This window comes from Oxyura jamaicensis, chromosome 2 (assembly GCF_011077185.1).
Source record: "Oxyura jamaicensis isolate SHBP4307 breed ruddy duck chromosome 2, BPBGC_Ojam_1.0, whole genome shotgun sequence".
NCBI classification, from domain to species: Eukaryota; Metazoa; Chordata; class Aves; order Anseriformes; family Anatidae; genus Oxyura; species Oxyura jamaicensis.
The window spans coordinates 95639699-95666131 of NC_048894.1; the positions used below are offsets into that span (position 1 = coordinate 95639699).

At 40.2% G+C, this 26433-nt stretch overlaps 2 protein-coding genes across 4 annotated transcripts in view; one reads left to right on the forward strand and one right to left on the reverse strand.

Annotated features, from left to right (window-relative positions):
* The window catches only part of ERP44 (endoplasmic reticulum protein 44), a 52255-nt gene extending 32423 nt beyond the window's left edge, over nt 1–19832 (forward strand). The window contains exons 5-12 of the mRNA XM_035317161.1: nt 3437–3621; nt 4148–4263; nt 8429–8486; nt 9883–9999; nt 12939–13050; nt 13479–13620; nt 16612–16714; nt 19238–19832. Coding sequence (XP_035173052.1) covers nt 3437–3621; nt 4148–4263; nt 8429–8486; nt 9883–9999; nt 12939–13050; nt 13479–13620; nt 16612–16714; nt 19238–19339 — 935 coding nt within the window. The 3' untranslated portion in view covers nt 19340–19832. The remainder of the gene's footprint in view (nt 1–3436; nt 3622–4147; nt 4264–8428; nt 8487–9882; nt 10000–12938; nt 13051–13478; nt 13621–16611; nt 16715–19237) is intronic.
* Nucleotides 19833–23845: 4013 nt separating this feature from the next.
* The window catches only part of STX17 (syntaxin 17), a 30166-nt gene continuing 27578 nt past the window's right edge, over nt 23846–26433 (reverse strand). For all 3 annotated transcript variants that reach the window (XM_035317159.1, XM_035317158.1, XM_035317157.1), the window contains exons 7-8: nt 25157–25243; nt 23846–24447 (exon numbers count right to left, since the gene is read on the reverse strand). In XM_035317159.1, coding sequence (XP_035173050.1) covers nt 24208–24447; nt 25157–25243 — 327 coding nt within the window. In that variant the 3' untranslated portion in view covers nt 23846–24207. The remainder of the gene's footprint in view (nt 24448–25156; nt 25244–26433) is intronic.

Below are 26433 nucleotides of genomic sequence, written 5' to 3' on the forward strand. Positions count from 1 at the left end.
AGATGGTTTTCAAATACTTCCTTGTGTAGGACTGTCATCTCTCTGTGTTAGTTCAAATACCAGTATTCATGGGATCTCAATGTAATTTATAAAGAGCATGCAAGTTCTGATTTATGAAAAAATGTTTGAATTCACTCTTGGCAATGGGAATTTTACTGCCACTATTTTTTTTTTATACAATGTCCACGCTTGATGAAGATTCACAGCTTTAGGGACTGCAAACTCAGTCCCAGGTAATGTTCAAGACCTCTTAAGACATACTCTCTGCAATACTTTGAAGAAAAAGTGCATGTTGTGAGGAAAAAAAGGGTAATTTTGTTGTTGTCTTGCTGTGGAGGTTTGTAGTGTAATAACAGTCTTTAATCTCAATGTCTTTCTGAGAGGCCCGGGGGGGAAACCTTGATACATAGGGCTCCTTGTCTTTCATCAGACCCTGGCCAAATTTTGATAAGCTGCCAGACAGTCAGGCCAAAGGTCCTTCTATCAGAAAGGGAGAAAGGCAGCAAATGCCTGGTTTGCTGGTGTACTTTTTCTTCTGGTGAGTAAATACGAAGTGATCCTTCTTGCAGGCAGCTCTTACATACTTCAAGTAGAAAGTAGCAGCATTTGAAAGGAAGAAAAAGCATTGATCTGATACTTATTAGTGAGTATGTTGGTAGGTGCTTTATCTTTGAGAAACTAATATTAATTTGAAATAAAAGTACCCTGAATTAAGGAGATAAAATGTCTTTGCCTTAACTTCAACTATAATCAGTGCATTAAAAACTGACAGGATATTCAGGAAACAAGTCAAATCCTTTCTCATACCACAATTCAACCTATCAATTTTCTCTATTTTATAGTGAGGCACGTTAGGATCTGGGCTTAGTGAAGCTCCTGAGCTTGCTGGTTGGAGGCATGTTCAAGAATGTTTTGGTGAAGCAAATGTGGTTCTCATCCCTGCCATGCAAATCTTAAGTTCTCAGACTGGTACAAAGATTGTTTTTAGTAACTAAAGTTGCAAGTGATAACTTTTTCACAGCAGTTAAAGCTGCTGATGGTTTCACTGAGCGTTCTCACTGAATGTTTTTTGTTCTCTAATAAATCTAAATGAGATGGAGAGCTTTATGTTCTGGAGGACATAAGTTGCGCAGGATTTTGTTTTGCAGCTAAGAGATGTATGTTAGCTCCCCATTTTCAGTACATTGCTTGTGACAACTGCCTTTAAATAATAGTTTACAAAGGACTTCTCTCCCATTTCTTTAAAAAAGAAAAAGAGTAGGAGTAAGATAGCAAACCTGCTCTGTGGTAAATATGTAATCAAGAAGAAATGACATTCTTATCAGGGTTAATTTTCACATTTTTCAGTACTGTTCCAGATACGCCACTGGTCAGAATCCAGCCTGACCCATATTTACTTGCCCTACTACTGTGGGGCCAATCCAGGTCACTTGAGATGTACACTTGGACTTAGAAGGAGCTCATGAAGAAATGAGAAGCAATGGGTGCAAACTGAAACACAAGAGGTTCCATCTGAATGTCAGGAAGCACTTGTTCACTGTGCAGGTGACAGAGCACAGGTATGGGTTGCTCGGAGAGGTTGTGGAGTCTCCCACCTTGGAGATCTTCTGAAGCCTCTTAGGCAGCCTGCTGTAGGAAGGTGTCCTTGTTTGGGCAGGGGCATTGGGCCTGCAGGCCTCCAGAGGTCCCTTCAGCTTGGCTGGTCTGCGTTCCCGGGGAACGTCATGAGATGTGCATTCAGCCCCCAGTCTCAGTATCTTCCTCTCTTCTGCTGACTGAAAAAAACTTGTGTCTCCAAAGGATGAATAGGTCCATCAAAGTTCACTTTCTCTTTCCTTGAGAGAGAAAAAAGCAGAAAGGAAAGCAGAAGAGGAGTGGCTGACTAGAATTAGTCACTTCTGAGGATGAAGCAACTCTGGAAAATGGGCAGAGTGATCGTACCTTGAGATTCAGTTGGCTTTTAGGTACAAACATGATTGATGCTTAGATAAACTGTATCCCATCCTGGTGTTTTAACAGAGGACACCCAGTTTTCACATGGGTAGTGAGGTGTTTTGTTTTCAGATACGTTTCTGTGGAAAACAGAAGGACATAATTAAACAAAACAAAAGCAGAAGGAAAGTGGATGTGGAAATCTACTTGGCATTGCGTGATTTGTCTCTACTATTTGTTTTTAGCCCTGTTTTCCTAAGAATCCAGAGCTTATACAATTACCTTGTTTCTCCATTCACTCCTTATAAAACTTCTTGAAGCTTTTTGCTGAACTTCAACCACATCTGAGGGCGGGAAAAACATTTAAAGCTATTAAGTACTTATGAACTTCGTTTAAAGTGGTTGCTGGATGTTGGAGAGGCACAAAAATAGTTTCTGCATTATACAGAAGGTTGCGGTAAAAACTCAAGAGTGATGGATTCTGTTCTTCAAGCCTTTAACCACTTACTGGTTGTATTTTCCTTGTCGGTGCGTAGCAGGGGGGCTACCTCCGATGCCTATTGTGACGTCGTGTCCCAATTATTAATCAATCAATTGAGCGACAAAGGGATACTTGAAATATTCTGAGGCATAGTGAAGAACTGGATTACTGTATTAGTAGTGGTTGAAGATAAGGGGACATAGGAAAGTGGCCTTCATTTCTTCTACTCAGCTTTCTTTGCTCCTCTTCTAATCATTCTTTATTGTTATTCTTTTAAATTTGTAAGTAAATAACAGTTAAATAGCTGATCTGTTATATAAGGGTTAAATAGCTAGTGCCCTTACATTAGATTAACGCAAATCGTTACTGCATTGTTGAATGAGGCACTGTGCTTCATGAAGGCAGTCCAGCTCTAAAGCATAGTCGGGCTGCACGGACAGATGTGAATGAACTGTCCACACTGCTTGACTACAGAAGTTCTTAATGTTGAAAGCTGAAATCTTCAAACGTGAACAGCTCAGAATTTGTCTCAGCTGTCTTCTGGACTTCTAAGCTGAAAGAAATATTTTGCACAGAGTTCACATTCTCTAGAACTGAAGAGGTGACAATTACATTTCCAGCACTGTAAGTGAGATAAAAATCATAGTAAGTTTAAAAAAAAGACAGCCTGGTTTGTTTTATTAAAATATTCCTGTGTGGATTGACTCAGATTTGGGGAGCTTTCAAGATTCTCATTTTCCTGTTATACTGTCGTAGTCTCAAACTGAAACTGCCTTTTGTAGTTGTTCCCAAGAAGCGTACTACGTGAGTGTAGCAGAGGCTTTACCTAAATTTTGATCATGATTTTTTTATCAAGGTTGGTAGATACTGTAGCTGCTATCCATTTTTTTCCCTTACAGTGATTTTTTTTTAGTTTGTTCTTTAAAGAGGTGGGCTACTGGCTCAGAGGTTTCCCTTCTATGTGCATGTATAAATATGTAAGATAATATGCTCAGGGTTGTTTTTTTTCTTAATTTTTTTTAGCGGATATAGCTCAGAGGTACAGGATAAGCAAATACCCAACACTGAAGCTCTTCCGGAATGGAATGATGATGAAGAGAGAATACAGGGGCCAGAGGTCTGTGACAGCAATAGCAGATTATATCAGGCAGCAGAAGAGCAATCCTATTCGGGAGGTCCAGGATTTGGAAGAAATTAATACTGCTGATGTAAGTATTTTGATTTTCTTCCCCCTAAATACATTTGTGTTTTGTTTTTTTTGTTGAACAAGGGAAAGATCATGTACTTGAAGTATATGTTCAATACTTTGGGGATTTTCCATTCAGAAATATTGAGTGACTTTTTGAATGAGCTGTAAAAAAAATAAAAATAAAAAATTACTTCCAGTATTAGGAATTATTCCAATATAACAACTCTTCCAACTGCATTAGTTTTGTTACTGTAACACCACTACCAAATTACCTGCTTTACTTTTAATCACTTGAAAGGAATTGTATCTTGTATTTGACAAGGTGATACTTTGAATATTTCTCACTGGAAAAATACTCATAGTAATGCTTCTGAATAGTAAAATATTAGTCTTTTTATTAATACACATCACCTACCTGCAATAAAAAATGTTTTATACAGTTGACTGTTGAATGAGCAGCATTTCTGTATTTAATATCATTAGGGAATATTGATAGTTTCTGATAATTTGAGAACTGTAAGAGAATGTAAGCTTTGCTTTTACAGCGTAGTAGAAGAAATATCATTGGATACTTCGAGCAAAAGGACTCTGACAATTACAGAACTTTTGAAAGAGTAGCGAATATTTTGCATGATGATTGTGTATTCCTGTCTGCCTTTGGGTAAGTTTTTTTAAATGCTTCGACTGCATGACTTCATTACTGAAATTATGTTAATGAACTGTATATGGCTTAATTAAATGGACTTCTTTTAATAATTTCAGTGTGATATAATTTAAGAGACTAGGGTTCCTCAGATAAATGCACTGAGAAACGTGTAGGAGGAGTAGGAAGAAAACTCTAGTCTTAATGCCTGTTGTGAAATCTAACTGATTTACCTCCTCTTCCTTTTTGTGGCTCTTTCTCAATCATTTTAAATGTAACTGGGAAGGTTTTAGGGGAGGTTGTTGGGCAGTTGTGTCACAAAACTCCTGCTTCATTGCAGGGAAATAAGCAAGGAAGAGTTGAGAAAGTTTTTGGCAGGAACTTTATCAGTTATGTAGCTTTACTGACTGATTCTTTTTTACAATCTTTTTTCTTTATAATATTACCATTTTCATAGCCTTTTTTCTTTCTGTATTTTTTTTCCTTTTTTTTTTTCCCTTGTAAAGAGTAATTCAGGAGTTTCTTGCTTGTTTCCTCTTGGGTTTGGGGAAAAAATGCCCGATTTCTGTGTCTGGGTCTGTTTCATGCAAGTTTTATGTTGCTGCACATGTTAACAGTTTAGAAAGGCAATTGTACTGATGAGCTACGTGGTGTTAGCCTTGAACAACCTTAAGAAATTCAAATTTCTCCTTGTTGTACAGATTTACACCAATGTTTAAAATATTACAAGATATTCACTGGGGAAAGCAGAATAAATTGGGAGTGAGTGATTTTCTTTTTAAGTAGCATAATAAAATGCAATTATAGACTCTTTCTGCAGTGTTTAATATGCCAGCAGCAACCAATTTAAAGTGATTGGGCATTAATGTGAATGCAGTGGTTTGCAGTCTACCCGCAGTTGCAAGATCAAGAATTTGTATGGATTATACAAGCTTTTATACCACATACAGTTGCCCTAAGGGTTTTTTTTTGAATTGCATGTAGTGAATGAAGAATAGCGAAGCAACTGGATTAAGGTAGAATATTTCATCTGTCTGAAGAAAAAATTGTGTCAGTCTCTTATGCCTCTTGATATCTTTTTTTTTTTTTGGTAAAAGTCCTGGAGGGAAAGAGGGGAGTGTTTGTGACATACAGCAGTACAGGTGGATTTCCTTTATTCCACTTCCTGATGAGATACCCTGTGACTGCGTAAACAGTGTTGGCCATGGGAGAATAATCAGATCTTGTGCAACTGATGTTCATCTGTCAGTCTCATCCCAAAGAAGTGGCCATTATCTCAAGCATGTTTTCTGACAACTGCATCCATTCTGGTTCTCAGGGCAGCCAGTCTGAGTTACTAATAGAATTTGGAATTATTTTGACCCCCCTCCCCCAAATGACTTTTATCGTTTACTTCAGAAATGCCTTTTTTTTTAAATAATAATAATAATAATAATGGAATAATTAGAAAGGTAACAGTACTTCTAAGGTTCTCTCCCCTATTGTTCGCATCTGTTAGTCTTTGGTTTGCTGTTTGTCAGCCTGGTACAATGAGCAGTAGTCTCCCAGCACTCAGTTGTTAGCATTTAATTGTTGGATGCTGTTCTTGAAGTAGAGGCTGCTTATTATTTACTTGGTTTTCCTTTGTATATAGGCAGTAAGCAAACATCATGGAACAGATCAGAGTTTGGTTGTTTGTAACCTGCCTTTCTTACTTAAGATCCAGCAAACGGGCTTGTTGTTTCTGACTTCTCCAGCCTTGCTTCTGTACCCTTTCTATCCTGGAGCCGTTAGGGTGTTAAAGTGAAGCCTTCCAGACAGCAGTCCTGGAAACTTAAGTGTTTTCATCTCTGAGAGGCTGCAGCTCTCAAGCTTCCTAAAAAATAATGTGCAAAAAGACTTCCAAGGGAGTCTTATTTAAGTGGTTTCTACTGAGATTATAAATAGCACAGTGTTTCACTGCGAGCTGTCCCTGATCAGTCAGACTCTTCTGCCTCAGCCTCCCAACAAGCCCTAGGAGGGGTTTCTGACTTGGGTATGAACAAAGAGTTGGGCAGGTATTGTGGTATGGCAGATATGACAGTAATGTGAGCCATTGTGTTCAAATTTCTACTAGGTTAAAACTGAAACAGATGTGTTTGGCAGGAAAAAGTAATTCAGTCAAGGTAGAACTGTTCCCTGCTATGTCAAAATCGTTCTGGCCTCAGGTAGTTGTAATAGCTAAGTTTTAAACTGTATTAGTTCTCTTTCGTTGCAGATCATCTTGAATATTAAAGTTATCCTTAAATCAGCTGATCTTTACAACTCTGTTACAATTTGTGGGGACCACAGAGCAAGACGAGTGAGAGAAGAGTTGTAAGCAGAAGGAGATGGGAGGTATACTGACAGGAGACAGACCGGCGCTAGTATTTAGAGGTAGAATTACAGTAGGGCAAATCTGAAACGTTCATAGGAGTGAAAAACATGGCTTGGTGGTGGTGTGCTGCAGCATACAAAGTCAAATACAGAAACACAAAACAAGCCACCAAATAATACATTTATCTTAAAGGTCTGTGATGAACTGTAGATAATGCAGGGAAGAAAGTGGCATATCTGAGATCCGTTTTAATTTTAGCAAGCAAATGTGAGGGGGTGACATGGTTCCAAAAGGTTTACTTTCTAGGTTATTGCTTCAAGGAGAGATGAAATACAAACAGCTGGTGTTTCCATTTGGGTTGTTTTAAAAAGGAGTGTCTTCAGGCATTTAGTATTTTCTTGTCATGTCCCCACTTTGACTGATTTGTTTCAGACAGTTGCAGCTACTGAAATGGAAGAACACAGAAGAGGACTTTCAGGGGTCCACAACAAGCTTACCCTATAGCTTATATTTCCTGACAAAGTGTTACAAGTTTATCAGCAGTGATTGGGCAGGGGCTTAAATATCTTCTCTTTCTTGTTGGCTTAAATGTCTTCTCTTTCTTGTTATTTGGTGAAGGATTGATTGGGATGTGAGTGGTTCACCTCAGTGATAGTGATGATGATTGCAAAGAAGCCTAATTTTGTGTTCTCGGAGCAGTCGTATCTGGAATACAAAAATGCGTTTTAAAATACACCTCTCTAAGCTGGTGAAAATATTGATCGGTGTAACATACTAGGCAAGGCATCTTTTGTGCATGATATGAGAAGGATAACTGGATCAAATCAAGTGAACGAAACATAGGTACTTGGAATTAAGCTTTGTGATGTCTTTCTTTGCTTTGCCCTCCGCTTTTTTTTCAGAGCTGAGTTTCCCAGAGGTTGACATGCTTTCCTTTCCTAGTCTGTGCAAGAAGGCGAAGAAATAGGTGGTTCATCCCGTTCTCTGGAGGCAGAATCAGCCAGCTGGGGCTGTATTGCCAGCTTCAGTTAAGCTGGCACACCAAGGCATGGCATCTCTCTGATGTTGCATGCATAGCAGTCCCCATCTTTTTAAGTAAGAGATGATCAGTTCAGGGGTTCAAGGTAGCAGCTTTTGTACTCTGTTGTGGTTGGGATTAAGAAACCACAAAATATGTCAGAGGCAAGGGGAGAATTCACCGGGGTGAAATGCTGAGCTGAATATCTAGGAGGAACTGCATGTGTTCTCCAGGCACACGTGTACCATCAGTGGTCAGAAGCCGTAGGCTGCATCTTGTGCTCTCTGTCCGTTTTTTCCTCAGAACAGATCTAGTGTGGGCTTGTTTGCTCTCTGCCTTCTCATTAACTGTGCCAGTAGAGTTTAGCAAAGCCCTGCTTTATCAAGGTAGATAAGATGTCAATTTCCAATGTAAACAATGGAACTGGAAGAATAAATACAAACAAAAATCTGTTCATCTCTCCTTTCCTTTCTTAAGAAAGTATATTTAATTATTGCTTTTTTTTTTTTAATTTACAAGATCATATTAATTCATTAACATTGTTCTCTGCTGATCTCATATCCAAAATCTGCAAGCATTCATCACTTGCACTTTGATGCCTTTACTCCAAACTTCTTATCTTATGGATATGGCTTGCTGCTTCCATTGCTGCCCTCTCACCTAGCCTGACCAAGAATCTGTGGAGTCACTTGACTTTAAAGATCAAGCACTTTCCTTCTTCAGATTTTGAAGGAAAAATGTAGCGAAGATAGCAAATTAAAATATGATTTTTGGTATCAGTTATTTTGTTTGTCTGTACCGAGACATGCTTACTGGTTGGTTTGTTGTAGGGCTATTTCAAAAGCAGAGAGATTTAGCGGAGACAATGTAATCTACAAGCCACCAGGGGTAAGTGTAACTATGTATTTTATTCTGCTGATTTTCTTTGTATATGAATATGAACTAATGGAGACTATATTCAGACCGTTCAGTAAGTTGCTGCATCTCTAATCTTACTTTTATTTCATTGCTAAATAGTGAAAAAAATAGGGTCTAAGGAACTGATGTTTCAGTCAGTGAAAAATCTCAATGTCATTTGTTGCCAATTAAGTGTGCAAAACCCAAATCTGACATTTTTTATTTCAGTGTCCAGAAACTGGTTTTCTTCCTTAGAAAAGTAGTCAATTTATCTCATATATACCTCGATAGGTATATACGCATATTTTGTGTCCTGTAGAAGTCTTTAAAAAAAAAAAAAAAAAAAAGCCTGAAGTTCAACATTTGGTGAACCTTCCGTTTCTCAATGCAAGTGGCAGTTTTCTGACTATAACACGCCTGCCTTGTGTGGCTTAGCTCATTGGGAAGCTAAAAGCTGTTCTCTTCATTAAAAAAAAAATAGTAAAAATTAACAGCATGTTAACAAACTCCCATAGTTTAACTTGAGGAAAAATTCAGTACAGAGAAAGATCTGCAAGACGTCTTAGAAACATAATATTTGAACATATGCTCCTTTCCGAAATATGTAGAGAAAAAATGTTGCTTACATAATAAATAAAACAAAACGAAGAAAAAAAGACAACATTAAGCGAAAGGAGACTTGAAACCTTTTTCTGCCAAAACATGTTATTAAGTTACAAGGCTTATATGGCATTTCTGAATCAACGTGTACTTAATCACACCCTCAGCTTAGTAAGCTGTTGTCCTGGTTTCGGCTAGGTGCTGACCGGGTCAAACCATAAGAACTGTGCTTTACTTGATGTTAACCACAACTTTAATTACATTTAAAAGTTGGTAGTGCTGAATGCTGAATTATAACTACTAGTGAGCAAAGGAAAGGAAAATTATTATTTATTCGTATCTTTGGCAAAGCAAATGTGAGATACCAATTTCAAGTCGTAGAGGACTTTGTGCTTGTTTTATGTTGTGTTTTTTTGGTGATTCTTTTTAATTGTCAGCATGAAGGAGCTTAGTATCTGCATTTAGTTTACATCTGATGTAAATGCATGATGGAGGAGTAGGGTAGTATGTACAAAATAGGGTATTTGTAGGTATGGAGATATTATTTCTCCACCGGACAGAAGTTAATTCCTCGTAGGTTAGCTTAGGAAGTGGAGTTGGTTGCATAAGTCATATAATTATTTGTTTGTATTTCTGTAATGTAGTCTATAGAAGTGTTGCATGCATGGCAGTTGAGTATGGGCATAAGATTGGTACTTAGTATTTGTCTAGACGTTGTCACCTTTATGTCAGGTCGGTAGGAATGTCACTTTTACTGTTTCTCAACTAGTATTTTTCTTTTCAACAGGAAAATGCCCCAGATATGGTATATTTAGGCTCTCTAACCAATTTTGATTTGATTTATGCATGGACACAAGATAAATGTGTACCACTAGTTCGAGAAATTACATTTGAAAATGGGGAGGTAAGAATTTTTTTCTACCTTTCTACTTTTGGGATTTCCTTCTCAAAACCAAAATGTGTCTTTCAGGGTCTTCAACTCATGCCCAAGGTCCTTCTGCATGCTTTGCTTTTTGCAGAAAATAGTTGTCGTGTGACTTTTGCACTGTTCTGGAGCTTTTCAGTTAGACTTGAAGTTCAGTGGAGGCAAATTTATGATAGCTTTTTAGTCTGATAGTGTTCAAAAAAACCTATAATCATGCATATAGGTCATAAAAAGTATCTGGGGACTTGATGAGTGTGGACAGTTGTACACAAAAAGCATACGTGTGTAAGAGTGTGTGTGTCTTTAAGTACATGTGTGTGTGTAACACCTTGTGGTGCACTGTATTACTCATGTAAATTGCAAATGTTGTAAGATACTGATTTGTTTTAAAATCCAGAGATAAATATTATTTAAGTGCTTTTTGCTTAATACAACCTTGAAAAAAATGTTTCTAGTCAAGGTAGAAAATACCCATGTGAGCATGTCTGTGACAGTTCAAATGAATAAAATAGTTGTGAACCATCGTTTAATTATAATCAGTCAGCTTTTAAAATTTCATGTTAAAGGTGGTAGTAGAAAAATGTTACTGTGTTAGCCACTTCTATGAATCATCACAAAAAAACATGATGTTTTTTGTCAATGTATTGAAGCACTGATACCTTCTTAATGTTTTTAGGTTCACATGTCCTTTTCCTTGGCTTTTGCTTTTAGCTGTAATTAATAAAGTGGGATTTGGGGGCATGCATTTAAACTTTTAGTCTAACTATCCTTATTTTCTTTTAGTGCTTTTCTTTTTCCTTTCATGACTTGCTCTTCCTTTTCACCTATTTCCAGTTCTGTATGATAACTTATTTTATGACATAAACAGGAAAAAAACAATTAGCAAGTTCAAAGCATCTCAGAAGGAGTATTTGTATATAGCCATAGCATCTGCTAGAAGCTCTAAGTTCATAAGGATTTGCAGCGTGTTGTCCACCTTCGATTTGAACCAAAGAATCAGTCGTATGATGGAAGAATCCGTTGTTCTCAGTTTATATGGGGTCTCAGTTTTTATCCTGAACGTGCACCGTATGTAACACTGCTTTTCTGGGCATGCAGAACACTTTAATTTGCATGAGGGAGGAATAGGGTGGGATGCCCAAAACAATTTAAGTCCGACCTTCTAGTCAACACCGCCAACTTACATTGGAAAGTTCTTAGTTAAACAAATATTACTCAGTCAGTTGCCACGTAAAAGATACCACATGCCATTGTGTTTAGACCTGTGAGATGGATTTTCAGTGTACTTTTCCCATGGTGAAATTGGATTTTTGAGCCTTAGAAGCCAAGGTTCGTCGCTGTCCGTCTGTATCACGTTGTCTTGGCTTTTCTGGTTGTTCTTGCAACCTTCAATTCCCGTTTACTTAGGCAAATATTTTAAATTCCAACCCGATGTTTTGCCTGGCAACTTTGTTTAAAATTTTCAGTGTTACTGTTACCCAAACAAACTTAAACATGCTAAAATTGAGATTTCTGCCTGCTGGAAATGCATAGTAGTTAAATAGCCTCTTAATATATGCTGCACAATCCTACAGAGTAAAGCTAGGGAGTGACTTAGGCTGTGTTTATGGTACCAGAATGCTTCAATACGAATGCAACAATCTCTACTATAAATTATAAATGAAAAATGAGGGAGCAAATGTGATTAGTGGTTATTTTAGCAATGGGTTGGGAAGTTTCTGTTTTGCCAAGAGCACTGAAATTATGAGGATTTTTGGAATCTGCTGTTAAAAGACTGAGCTTTGACTCGATTTGCCGGCTTGCTTGAAAGGAGCTGATGGCTATTTCATGTCCACCATGAAACTGGCTGCGTGCTGATAGGGAAAGCTTTTCTTCCAACTTGCTGCAGATTGAAAGTATCTGAAGAAACTGTATTTGGCGGTAGAAGTGCTGTCAAGTGCTGTCTTTCTCAAAAGCATAGACTTTATTCAGATACAGAATGGAAACAAAGAAAAAGCAGCACTTGCTTGTATGCCAGTTGTGCAAATGAAAGGTGAGATTGTAGGCATTTTCTTCAGTAAAGGTCTGTTTCTTCAATTGGTCTCTGGTAAATTGAACTGATTGAATTGACTCAAAATGACTTCTGAAGCAAGCAAATGTGTGTAGTTCGTGTTTTATTTTGGTTTTGAATAAAAGAAAATTCCTGAATAAAATATTTCAGGAGTTCATGCTATTACCTGTCCCTGGAGAGAAATCTTTAGAAGGTACTCAGGCTTCAAGAGTACATTCCTACAAGGAACTAAAGCTTGCCTGTCCAACTAAGATTTTCATTTGTCTCTCACCTTTAGTAATGCATCAGCATGTGAGTTTCATAACGATGCTTTATGCAGTTGACCAGTCAGGACACGCTCATTGGCAAAAGAGTAGTGCTTGATTGTAAATGGCACAGCCATGTCATTAGCTTCTGCTTTTTTTTTCTTAAGGATGGAGATACCTTTTTGTTGAGTTATGCTAAGAAAGCACCAACATAGGATGTGAACCAGGCTAGGACAGGGTCCAGTATACACACTCAGCTTTCAGTAAATTAGCATTTAATACCATGCTATTCAGGCCTCAGTGCTGTTTCTATGAAAATGTTACTGTCTGATAATTGGGCTATTTCTTTGGAGCAAGTATTGCAATATACACGTCTCTTCCTAAAATGTTAGTAATGAAATACTTCCATCTTTTATCTGCTACATATAATAAGTGGGAAAGAAACAGAGTTACCTGTGTAAATCGGGTGTCTCAGATGAAAGTTCAACAGTTAATGTCCTTAGTCGTGTTTTTTTTCTGGTGTCTCTAAAGCAGAGATCTCGCTGACTTAGAAAACTGCTGGAATCACTTAAGCGTATTTAGGAAATGGAAGAGATGAAACTTGTCTTCTGTTCTCTGTTCAGGAACTGACAGAAGAAGGCCTTCCTTTTCTCATACTTTTCCACATGAAGGATGACTTGGAGAGTTTAGAGAAATTCCAACAGGAGGTTGCACGGCAGCTAATAAGTGAAAAAGGTTTGTATCAACTCCTTATTACTACAGATTTTTTTCAGATGAACTCAATGTAGAATGGAAGCAAAGGTCAAACAGAATCCTTTTATGTGCTTCTTGATGGTGAGGATTGATTCCTCTAGAAGTGATTAAAGTTGAAACAATTTCTTATTAAGGAACTATTTCAGAAATTGTTAGTGTCTCAATGATTTCATACAGTTTGAGAGGGCAGTAAAACACAAATTCAGCTTGTGTTGTAGCCAAAAACACTTTCAGAAAATCTGTTATTTTAGTGTTCCTGGTTATTTAAATCTGTTTTCAAGTTTTGTATGTTGGATCTATTTAGGATCTCCACCTTTGTACTACTATTTATGAAAAAACTTAGAGTAGGATTCAGGATAATCAAAATAAATAAATTTCAACATGGATTTTTCTCTGCTCACAATTTTAAGGTACAATAAACTTCCTCCATGCTGACTGTGATAAATTCAGGCACCCCCTCCTCCATATTCAGAAGACTCCAGCAGACTGTCCGGTTATTGCTATTGACAGCTTTAGGCACATGTATGTTTTTCCAGACTTCAGTGACCTGTCGTAAGTATTCTTCTCTGTGCATGTTATTTTTTCTGTTGAGAAGAACAAAGGAAAACACATGCCTATGTTTTAAACAGGTTTACAATAGGAAGACAAATAAATCTGGGATAGGTAACGCTGCCTGCGTACAAGTCAGTTTAAGAGTATTAGGTTGATATGACTGGGTTTGTGATGTATTTGTTTAAATGGAGTTCATTGCTTTTGTCTTAGAAGAGAATCTCACGTTCAATTTTAGAATTAGAATTTAGATTCGTTTTTAGAAGGCTGCTGCTCTTTCAAAGGTTTGCTATTTTCCTTAATACTTAAGTATTTGGAACCTGACGTGGTATTTTTAGTGCCATTGCTGTAGATGTAGCAATTAACTTTAAAAGCGTTAAAATAACACACAATGTCTAACTGCTGTTAGGCAATGATTCCTGTAAAATACCCCGTGTAAGAAGCCTGTTGGTTTGGTTTTTCCTGCTCTGCGATCCCAACCTTCCTGCCTTAGTCTAGCCTGGACTATGTTGGCAGAGAAATCCTTATTGCCTGGGTTTCTGAAGCTTTCAAAGTGCAGTGTGTGAAACAGTCGATCAGTGGCAGATTATCTCAATAAAATATGTGAGGGAGAAGTGCTGGGGTGCTTACGTGCAATACCACTTTGATAATTCCTCTTTACATCAGCCTGTCTTTTCATATTGTGCTGCCTTGAAAGCAGTCATAGGAAGCAGATGTTTAGTTTCTCCGCTTCTGTCGAGGAGTGAAGATATGTACACATCTTCAGGGACCTGAAGAAATCTTCAAGTTTTTGTCTTCAGGTTGTGTGAAATTCTATTTCATGTCTCAAAGGAGATACCTCCATATACACGGCTTGCTAAGTCCTGGTTAGGGGTCAAGGCTTTGAGAAAACTTCAGTTTTTGCCCATTCTTGCTCTTAAAACTCAGAATATTTTAATTATAATTTGTTTTGGTCAAAGCCAAGAATTCAAAGCTCAGACTTAACGTGCAATGTCAACATAACCTTGTCTAACTCTGCCATTCCAGCAAGCATTTTCCTATCCAAAATGTTTACGTTGGGAAGGAGAGTTCAAGCCCACCTTTTCCCCAGAATTCTCCACAGGCTAGAAGTGTGGCCCGTTGATTTATTTTGTAATAGCAACCGTAGTAGTGCCTTTCAACTATGTGAAGCTATGCACGTTGAAATTCATAGTGCTTATTTTGCTCCTCCTGTTCCTATTTCTTTGGAAGAAGATCAAGTTCACTGCATGTGTCGGTGCTTTAGAAAAAAAAAAGTGTGATTTGCATTTTGAAATCACTCTTTTCATTGTCACTTTGAAAACAGTCCTAAAATAAATCATTATCTCTTACAGAGGGGTGATAGAGATGTTTAGTTTAGACTTTGATGTTACGTGTTTTACACGTTCTGTTTCTGTGAAACACAATCAGAATAATGACAGCTACTTGCCTGTTTGTATACCAGTTGTTACATACCAATGAAGGTGAGAGAGATGTCAGGATTGGAGACAGTTGCTTGGTGATGAGTAATTATTCAGTCTTGCTCTGGGAGATGGAGCTGATACTTAGACGTACGTAATAAACGGTTTGGAAACAAAGAGTGCTTGGAGATCATTTAAGATGTTAATGCTAAGACTTTTTGTTACCTGTGAGGATTTCTGCCATTTTAGTACATTTTTCTGGTCTTTTTTTTTTTTTCCCCAGACTTTCCTTTCTTGTAATCTCACTGCTGCCACCAACCTGTAGGGTTTGGATGCCCACACTTGATTTCCTCAACTGGTATTGCAGCTATCCTCTTTAGAGAGTCGTGGAGAACAGCTGCTTCAGAGGCAAATCAGACCTTCAGCCAGCATGTTCTCCTCCTCCTTCGGCCGCCTGGCCCTATTCATCCTGCTGTTGCAGGTTGGAGGTGATAACAGACTGCTCAACAAATCAGCTGGAGATTTTCAGGGAGAACTGGGGAGCTACAAGGGGCTGTAGACACCAAATGCCCTTGCTGTGTTAGGGGAGGAGAAGAGGTTGGAGAGGCATGCCTTCAGCAGCGTGGCTGACCCGTAGGCTCCTAGGAGCCCAAGGAGCAGCGATTCTGCTGTCTGTACAACCGGGCTGGAACGAACACCCTTCTCTACCTCAGTGCTAATTCCTGATCCTGCTTGGGAAGGGAAGAGGTCCCTCAAAGTGCCACGGTGCTACCACTTAGTTCCAGTTAGTGGCACCCTCTGACTCGACCTTAAGCTACTTTTTGTCCGTAGAGTTGAATAATGATCTGGAATACAGCTGGTAGCCAGCCTCACCCCACTTTGTCCCACTTTCCTAATTGGCCTCGTGAAAGACTCCCTACAAAACCTGTCTCCATCTTTTAGCTCCATAAGCTATCTTTTGATTGCACATGTGCTGCTCATGTTGATTTTTTTTTAATCTCATCTTTGATGCTTATTAGCTCAACTCCTCCTTTTAAGCTTTTTGGCCTATCTGACATCTCGCAGATAAAATTGGATGCTGTAGTTTAGCACGTTGGCTGTGGGTGACAGTAGATGATTCCAGATTAGATTTAAATTGATATCCTCTTAGTGCTTATCTCTAGTGTATATGCAGTTACTCAGGCAGTGGAGAACCTTTCAAAGATGTTTTGTCAATACTGCTACCCAACTGTCATTTGTATCTGTAAACTGTGCACTTGGAGCCTGCTGTTCTCCCTTACATTACGGTTAGTGGGGAGCTGAAGTGAGTACACAATGAAGTTATTGGCTAGTACAACGCGGTGGGAGTTATTGAAAAGATGAAATACTTGCTGTGTTCTCCAGAGACACTGGAAAGAAAAAGAAGCTGGTAGGATACCTTAACAAACCCTTTGCTTTCTGTCCTGTGTTAATCACTTGAAAGTGAGCATAGTGTGCCGGATGAACGCAAGTTGGCTGCTCTAAGCCGTAGGCTTTGTCTTCTGTGTTTGGACTTAACTTCTAATAAACATGTGGGCGTTTGTTTAATTTGTTGCAGAGTTCCAGGTAAACTGAAGCAATTTGTACTAGACTTGCATTCTGGAAAATTGCATAGAGAGTTTCATCACGGCCCTGATCCAACTGATGTAGCACCTGGTCAGGTAAGGTTACAACAAATACATGTAATTTGGCCATGTAATGAAGACTTTTTTTTCTCCTTGTCATAGCTGTACTTTATTTCTGAAAGAGAAATCTGTTACAGAAACATAATGTTGCCGTTTCTGCTGCGCTCTTTCTTTGAAAGCTTCTCTTGGTTAAAGGGAGGGAGAGCAGTAGGCCAAAATACACTACCTATTTGCCTTGTATAAAGGAAGAGTGTAAGAATATCTGTTCTCTCCACGGAAAGATACCGGGCTAGACAACTGCTTTGAGCTTACAAAGCTGCTCTTACGTTTTCATTTGATTTTCAGTAGGGAAAACTGATATTTATATTTATAGGTATAAAACCATAAATACATTGTAGCCCACATAACGTACGAGAGGGTGCTTCTAAGTGGAAGCATCACTTGTTGTATTTATTGACTTGTAGTCACCAGTCCAAGCAGGAGGCAGATATTAGAGCATCAACGAAGGAGTGAGAAGTGGTAATGGGGCTTATTTCTTTTATTAATACAGGTAAAAAGTGGCATTAATAGTAGTCACAGACTGCAGTTGTCAGTGTAGATTCCTTACTATTCTTCTTAAAGATGATTATACTCTATATTTACACGCGTGGCAGCCACTCCTGGGATCTCTTCAGGAACATAACTTCCAGATCCTTCTTCAGACACAACTCAGGAGCACCTCAGAGCTTAGCTTTATCCAGTAGGCAGAAAAAGGACTTTTCTAGCTCTGATTCCCTCAGCCCAGCCCAGTCTGTCTTACTCAGTCTTGGGTCTTCATGATACACCCCTCTGCTCATGCACTTGGTGTCATGCTGAAAGGTGCAAATGTAAGTCTGTCAGGCAGCCTTCTCGTTACCTCAGAGCCTATCTAAAGAAATAGATGTTACATAGTCTAGCCCTGAGTATCGAAATGACTGTATAAAAACAACTAAGAGCCATGTTGGTCCCAGAGGAGACCCTTTCCCCTTGTATTGGGGTGCCTTGGGATAATGATAGGACAAGGAGGGATGGTTTTAAACTAAAAGAGGGGAGATTTAGAGATGTTAGGAGGAAACTGTTCACTCAGAGGGTGGTGAGGCACTGGCACAGGTTGCCCAAAGAAGCTGTGGATGCCCCATCCCTGGAGATGTTCAAGGCCAGGCTGGATGGGGCTTTGGGCAACCTGGTTTGGTGGTTGGCATCCCTGCCCCTGGCAGGGGGGTTGGAGTTGGATGGTCTTTAAGGTCCCTTGCGACCCAAGCCATTCTGTGATTCTATGAAAAGCCTGCAGATTTCTGAGTCAGGAATTGTTCCCAGCGCGCTGTGGGTGGCTGGCCCCAAGGTGTGGTTGTGAGCAACTGGCCTCAGAACAGCAGTAGGCATTGGTGATGCTGAAATAAGCTGAGCCCCCTGCTGTCCTAACACCTTGCCCAATGCACAGGCTGCTCAAGTAAACTCGTAAATGGAAAGCAAGTCGAGGGATTGGAGGGATCCACAGCAGCAGTCACTGGAGAGGAGGCACGGCACGTTGGTTGTGGAACAGGAGACGGGAGAGATTGCCTTGGGCAGGGAGAATGACAGCTTTTGTCCGCTGTGATGATTGGCCGTGGAAACCTGAAGGCTGAATTTTCCCCCTGTTAGTTCATTTAACTGGTAACTTCCAGTGTTTCCCAGGAATTCAGTGAGCAACTTGAATTCAGGTCAGTGGGAGGAGCTGGAGGAAATAGTGTCAAGCAGAGCAGGAGACTGAGACACAGGCTAGTCTAGCTTGGGGCTAGACATACTTGGAGGCCAGTACAACGTGGAGCAAGTTTGGCCGGGGAGGGAGGAAGCCTGCTGACTTCCTGGATTCTGCCGCACATCTGGGCAGGGGCTCGATGCCGAGAGCTGCACGCTGGCTCTTGTGTGCATTTTCCGAGGGAGGATGGGGACACGATCTAGTTTCCTAGGTTTGTGTGCGTTCTCATCTTTATATGGCATCCTGCCATCTTGTGGAAGATGTGTATGCCTGTGCAATGGAAACAGTGGGTGGAAATTAAGCTGGAGCTTGCTCTCCGAAGTCATACATGTCCCTTGAGTTGCATGCGGGTTTTAATTTTTTGGTTTTCACAGGAAATTACTTCCAAAATACTTTGGCGGTGATTGTACTTTTGCCCTGGTATCTCAAAAACAAACACACAGACCAAAATACCTTCAAAGCAAGTAGTAGATACTGAAACAAATCTACAGTAGGGTGCATTTGAAAGTCTTTTAATCACTTGTACAGAAACTTACATGATGGCAGTTAGAGATCTGCTAACAAAGGAAATGTCCTTAAATGCAATGTCCTTAACCGATGGTACTTAATTTATGTCTGGATGTGTATTTACCTACTTGGGACTTTTAGTCCGTCTCCAAAAAAAATAATAATTAAAGCAAAGCTCAATTTGTGAGAACGCTGGCTATTTGCGCACTCCTCTACCTGTCAGAAGTTCATTTAATGGAGGCAATTGATTATAAAAGTGTCTAACGAGTCATTTTACGGTTTGTTGTGTTTTTCAGCCAATTCAGGATTTAGCAAGCAGCCCACCAGAGAGTTCATTCCAGAAGCTGGCACCCAGTGAACATAGGTACACCTTATTGAGGGAAAAAGATGAACTTTAAAAACTTGAAATGATCTTGCAAGCCTTTCAGACAGCAGCATTGACTTCTGTGTGGTGGAAATAGTAAACCTATATTTTCATAATTCTATGTGTATTTTTATTTTGAATAAACTGAAAAATAATTTTTTTCTCCCCAGGCTTGTAAATACATTTGTTTGGTGGGTCATTCTGTACAGCATCTTTCAAACAGTACGTTCCTAATGCTAGAGTAAAATACCAGAGACCCATCCAGACTCTTGATCTAACTCTGTTCTGTAAAACTTTTATAATCCAAATGAAGGTATCCTTGCCAGAGACATGCTGTTAACTTGCACTATCCCATTAAATAGGACTTTTGGGTTGTTTTCTGTGTAATCTTGGTAGTACGTGCTTTCTCTTCTTCTTCATGTGAACAGCTATCCTGGTAATCTCTTTCTTTGTCACATTTTTCTCCAACTTAAGAGGGTCTTCTATTCTGGATACTTGGGAAGGGAATAAATTAAAGTTTTACAGAATCTTGTGTGGTGCTTTACTGGGTCTAAGTGGTCGAGCGATTAAACAGTCCTGGCTATTAACCAAGTGAGGAGAGGAGGAGTTGTAATGATGATGGCTGTGTTTTGGATGATAGGGCTGCACTGACCTGCTCCGCTTTCCTGGAATGACTGTACTGTTCGCGTAACTGTGTTAAAGGAACACAGATGTTACAAACCCTTCAAAGTAGGAGAGGACTAGGAGCGTCCTGCTGTCTTCTTTTGTCAGTCTTAAATGTCTGATGTGTCTTAAATGACCTAACACTATGCAAGTGTTACGACAGTGTTCCTGGCAGATGTTTACCTGCCAAACCACCCTTCCAAGCCGTTTCACTCCCATGTGGCTTTTGCCTTATTTATTGCATATTCTGGATTCTTGCTCGGCTATTTGAGAAGAGCCACGTGGCCCTGTGCAGCTGTGCCAAAAGCTGATCCCCACAGAGCCTGCTCAGTGGAGCACCCGCAGCCTCAGGCACACGAGCTTTCTTGGGGGGGATTCTGAGGAGACAGGTGTCAGCGCTGACCAGCACTGAGATACAGCTGAGCACACACAGAACTGGGAGCTACAAGGGTAGAGCAAGGCTGTTTAAAAGCTTTTAGCTTGTTTCATTCCAAATGGAGCACTTGTGGCAGCTGAGTCATACCACCTTCCCCTTGGAATCCAAGGATGGCAGCAGGGGAAGGGTTTTAAGGCTGCCGCTTGTTACCTGACGCAGGCGCTGCTTGCGGAACCCAGTTGTGAAGGCATCTGAAATCAGTCTGTTCCCACATGCTGCCTTAAAGCGCTCGTCTTAATCCTTTGAATTTCCTGTTTTCCCTTTGGGTTCTTTCTCATGAATGCTGTTGGGTGGAAGACGACTGAATTTCTTCCTAGAGATGCTACTTGATCATGCAGTCAGCGGTCCAAGGGCTGGTGCTTTCAGCTGGGTAGTTAAAGATGTGCTGCCTCCAGCCCCCTTCTTAATCCATGCTTGTTTTTCTGAGTCAGGCCTTGTTCCTACAGCTTAGGCATCTCTGCACCAGGTCGGCAGTGAGAGGCATGGTTTGTGTCAGTCGTTTTGTTGTGTGTTTGTTGGAGTTGGGCCAGATTCTCCTGGGTTCTTGCTAACCCTTGACCTGGATGTACTGCTGACTTCTAAGCGGTTTTTCTATTTGCAAGCAGAAGGCTGAACGGCTGAAGTCTGCTTGTGTTTAACAGGGTGGTCAGCATCGCTTCAGCTTTTGACGGATCTGATGATATGAAGACTTTATGTAGGTAGAGCATGTCGCGCAGGGAGTGCTGCACAAAATGTGAGCTTTTCAAACTGAGCCCCTCAGTTCCTGATCATGTGTGGCACTGGTGTTAACCGTTCAGTGCTCAGCTAAGCACCCCTTCAACGCTTCTCCAGGCTATCATGGGAAGCTGTCAAACAACGTTAGGGTTATCCCCCCACGGAACAAAATCATTCCAAATTCTTTCTTTAATTAAACTCCAGGAGTCGATTTCAGTACCAGTTCCTGGATGCCTGAGACACTTTAGGAACTTGTGTTGATTTCAGTCAATGTAAATATTTGAATAGCTGAAGCGTGCGTTTGGTAACTCAGTACAGGATCCCTAAATGTTAGTAACATAATTGTTTTAATAATAGAAAATTTCTGAAGGATTAAGCTTTTAGATGCTGAAAGGAAATATAAAGTGACATTATAAATAAATGCTACACAGCTTGATAGGCAAAAACTTTTATTTGGTCTGAAAGAATTATGTATATTTTGCATATCTTCTGACTAACATCCCTAGCCATTTAAATGCTAGTTGGGTTACTCAGATGCCCACATTTTTTTCACATATGTAAATAACCCATCTACTTTGAAAATCATGGCTTAAGTAACAGCCTCCCAAGTTTAGTGTGTACACGACGTTTTTAAATTGCTTTCTTAAAGACGCAAGGAGGAAGAATGTTTTTTGTGCTAGATCTTTTATGAAATGAGCCCCTACTAAGCTGACTCTGTATCAGCTGTAGCAGTAGCTCAGCTCTGACTTGAGATTGTCCTGGCGCTTGTCCACTTGAGGAGGAGAGGGTGGAGCCTGCAACGTCTCTGATATGGCTGCTGGCATTTAAATGCACGCGATTTAGAAACATCGTAGGAAAGCAGACCTATTTTTTTAAAATCATATAAAGAATCAAACATAATTTCTATTTAAGAACTTATTTTCTATTTAAGAAACTTCCTCGGTTTCTTCCTTTAACTGTACAAATTACCCATCACAGGAATGAACAGCCATAGTGTGAAGTTGTTACAGACTCGTTAAACGTATTTACATCTGAAGCAGACGTGCTTAAAGAAAAGGGTTTTTTCATGACAGGCACAAACGAGCTCAATTACTTGGGTCAGTTTTCCACTCCAGCTGATTTTACAGATGTAGGCACTGTGGCTTTAACACGTGCAGTTTTGACAACGTTCGTGATTACTTGTGAAAACTATTCTAGTACACGTTGCTTCCCTGAGCCTCATTCCTACTTAAAATAGACACCGTGCTCTGACTGATAGCAATTTCAATCAGATTTTAAAAGTAATACAGAAGAACTGTTCAGAAAAAGGTACTTGTGCTGTAACTAACAGTTGCTTACAGTATCTCCAGGCACAAAACCTTACCATCTGCCATTAGCAGACAGGTCCTTCCAATGATGCTATCAAAGCAGTGGTTAAAAAAGGGAGCTTTTTCTGAAGTATGCTTCCTTGTACAGGGTTCCCTGCTCGGGAACCTTAGCGCTGAACACTGACTTCAGTGTTCACCTAAAAAAACAGGACTCGAGCAAGCTTGCAGCACTCAGGATGAACTGAACAATCAAAAAACATAAAGCAGCAGCTTCCCCACTCGCCTTTCTGTTCCTCCTAACAGCAGCAGCAGTAGTGTGGGAACTGTCCTGGAAGGATGGAAGTAGCACCAGGTGCTGAATAGGAAGCTCAGGTGAAAATAAAAACAGTAGCACTCCTGTAACAGAAGTTACAGGATCAAACGGCTTCTTAAGCCGCAAAATAAGGAAGGTAAGGATAAACAGTACCGAACCCGATGCAGGCTCCGGAGAACAGCATGTCCCAGAAATCTCAACTGGAAAGGTTGAGAGGCTGCCATGCAGTGCAGGAGGGAACAGAAGTCTCAGAAAAAGCACTCTGCAGGAGGCGCTCAGCTGACCTGATCAGACACGGATTACTTGTTGTAAAGCAAACAGTATCAGGTTGCCATTTTCAAACTAGTCCCAGGATCTGGTCAGCTGCCAGGGGCAGCATTTAACAGGTAACTTGTGGGGCCTCACTGCTTCACCACCCTCTCTCCTGGCACCTAATGGTACCTTTGAGGGATAAAATACTGTTGAGGGAGGGGGCCCTGCTGCAGCACCGCCTTCCAGTGAAGCTACTTAGCTCTCCCAGCAGAGTGCTGCTGGTGCCGGGCTATGAGAATTGAGAGCAGCATCTAGCCAGGAGCACTGCTGCAGCAAGCCGAGGCTTCTGGCTCAGAAGGGTTAGGGTTTGGCACTTTGTTCTGTCTGCGGTGCTCTTGAGACGTGCCAAGGAGCCAAAGAGCCATAGAAAATGAGTATTCCGTGATGGCAGTCCTCAGGGGTTGCTTCTGAGGCTAAGATTGAACTACACTTTGCACAAATGGGGAGTTTACAAATTAAAATAAAAAAAAAAAAAAGAAAATGGGAAAAACTGATGATGTTGCTGACCTGAGTTGACTGATTCAGACAGATGCTGGCTATACACACATTTTTTCTCCATCTTGCTCACCCAGCATTTTAACCTTACTTGGTAGCACCTAATGCTTCCCTGTGCAATTTTTGAACAGGCACACACAGGAGGCGTTTGGGAATTCTGATAAAGGAAAGTAAATTTTGAAGCACTCTGAACATGAAAGATGGATGGGAGCTTATTTCCCTGTTGCTGGAGGACAGGCATTAGAATAAAAATATAATTATAATAATCTAATTACAATACCAGCTCCAGCTTCTGGGCGGTGTTCATGAGAAAGCACTAGGGTTTTCCAAGGCTCTCCCTCTGTACCGTCTGAAAGATGTTTTGTGCGAATTGGCATGAAACGCCTGTCATCCATCGTTACAGCTGTGCATGTATCTCACCTCAGAATTCTGTAATTAAAAGAAGTTACCCAGGTAATTCTTAAAAGACTGATGTTACTTATCACATCTGAAAAGAGGAAGCTCCGAAGTTCTGACATTAGTTTCCCCCCCCACGTTAACAGTACTGCTGGCAAAATTTCACACGAGTTCACACAACTCAGCCTTGTATTTAAAGTAAGGCTGCAAGTCTGTCATTAGCACAGCTACTACGCTTCTGTTCCTAGTCGTGAAGAATCTATACTTCAGCTGGATTTTTTGGCTCTTTGGCAAGAAAGCTCTGGACAGCTGGAAGAGACCTGCTCAATCAGTTTTTGTTTTCTTCTCTGTATCAATTTTCCACCTGTGAAGCCCAAAATCCCACCACCAAGTGCAGCTGCAACTCCTGCCACTTTGAAGCCTGCAAGGAGCCCAATAGGACCCCCCACCACGCCACCGATGACAGCACCTGCCACAGGCAGAGCTGCCAGCTTGTATTTTGCAGCCTGAAAGAAAGAGAGGAAAAAAAAAAAGAATTAGGATGCTTGCCTGTTGTGATGTGCATTTTTCCATTCATAGCTCTTGGCAATGAGCTGAATGCTCAGTGATAAATACACTCTAAAAATTAGTATTAAAAAAAAATGATCTACGATCCCACATGGACGTACCAGAAACCAATTCAAAAGAGAGCTCTTGTATGCATTTGGGCACCAGACCTTTTGACATGCTACTGGCTGATTACATATATTACTTATTACCTTATCTCCATCATTAAATCCAACGAGAAACTGAGAAAATGCTCAGACTTTTCAACAACATGCCTAAGTGTAGGCTTGTGGCTTATTAGGAACTCTCACTGACATCATATAAATTGGAATTGCATGTCATCGTCAGCCTGTTGTCCCACATTCGATTCATGTGAGCCAATCGTTGCACGCTCGTCTTACAGGTGCGCCAAAGTAGCATCAGAATATCATATAATGTGACTTGCAGAAAAAACAACAAAAAAAAAGGTATTTTCTAGTAGCCTGGATGTGATAGAAAATTACAAGAGGGATTGATTTTTTTTTTTCCCTGCTACCTGTGGGCCATTTCTTCCTTATTTCCTTAATTGCTGGCTCCCTCAGCATTAAAGACGGCAGATCAATGGGGTTAATACAGAGGATTGCTGGGAGGCAGAGTACCATTGATTCACCAGCAGGAGCAGATCCCTACCTTCCTCAAGTTTTTGGTTCCCTCTTCAGTATTCACAGCAGCGCTGTTGACATGGTCTTCAATCCTGTCAATCTTCTCCTGCTGAGACTAGATGCAAAGGAATTATGAGTGAGGCAGCCTGCTGGGAAGCAGCAGTGAGCCAATACACACCATTTTAATGCCTGTAATCAGGGCCCCACAGCCGCTTTCATCTGCCACACACTGTAGCCATGCAGCCTTAATGGTGGTTCATTAATAGTAGCTGATAAACTGTGCTGGAAATACAAACTTTCTTAAAAAAAAAAAAAAAGCTTAACTATCAAGTAATAATACGGTGTGAATATTACACAACATGTTGCTACTGTTAGAGAAAACAACCCATAACATATGATTTCTAAATCTTTCCTGTGAATAGATGAACTTGCATTCCAAAGGGCAAAACAATCCAAACTAGTATTTTTGTTTCCTGCTGAGCTTCATGTGCCAAAAAAAATATAGATAGCATTTATAAGATCAGTACCAATTCCAGCGTACAAAGCGGCATACAATATCAGGAAATCTAAATAGAAATATTTCAGTATGACATTATAAAGTAGCGACTTAATTTTACAAATATAATAGTGACGACTGAAAATAATACTCGCTACTGCTCTCTGTGTCACTGTTCTTTCACTTGAAAAAAATCCTACATCCATCCTTTCTCAAAACGCAGTCAGATTCCCCTGCAGTTTCCCTCAGAAGACAGAGGGTTTTGTGGGTTTCTTTGTTTTTATTTTAATCTCAGCAGTACTCAGGCTATTTTATGCTACAAAATAACAAGACGACTGATGTTCACCTTCAATAAAAGGCACTCAGAACTCTTTCCTCTTCCTAATTCAGAAACTGCTGAGACCAGCTTTGGTATCTTCATCTACCATCTAATCCACGCCATCAAACACTTCAGGCCCTTGCTAGTATAGCTAATGTTGGTTCTGTGCAAAGCCCACTCCTGGAACAGGCAATAAATAATAAATCCCTTTCCAGCCCAACAAACCTTGTATGTGAAGTAGCACAGGTTCGGCAGAAAGGGTATCTCATCTATCCCACCTAACCAAACAGCAAGGAGATTACACGACTCTCCTAGCAGAGGAGAACCGTCTGTTTAAATTCCTCTTAGCAAAGGAGTAATTAAACATTGAGAACTAACTGGGGGCGACAAAGATGCAAACCATTTGAAAGCCACGTTTATAAAGGTAAAGAATGGGCATGACGGTGAGAGAATCTTCAGACTTTGCCTCGTACTCCCAGTTCAGAGATTA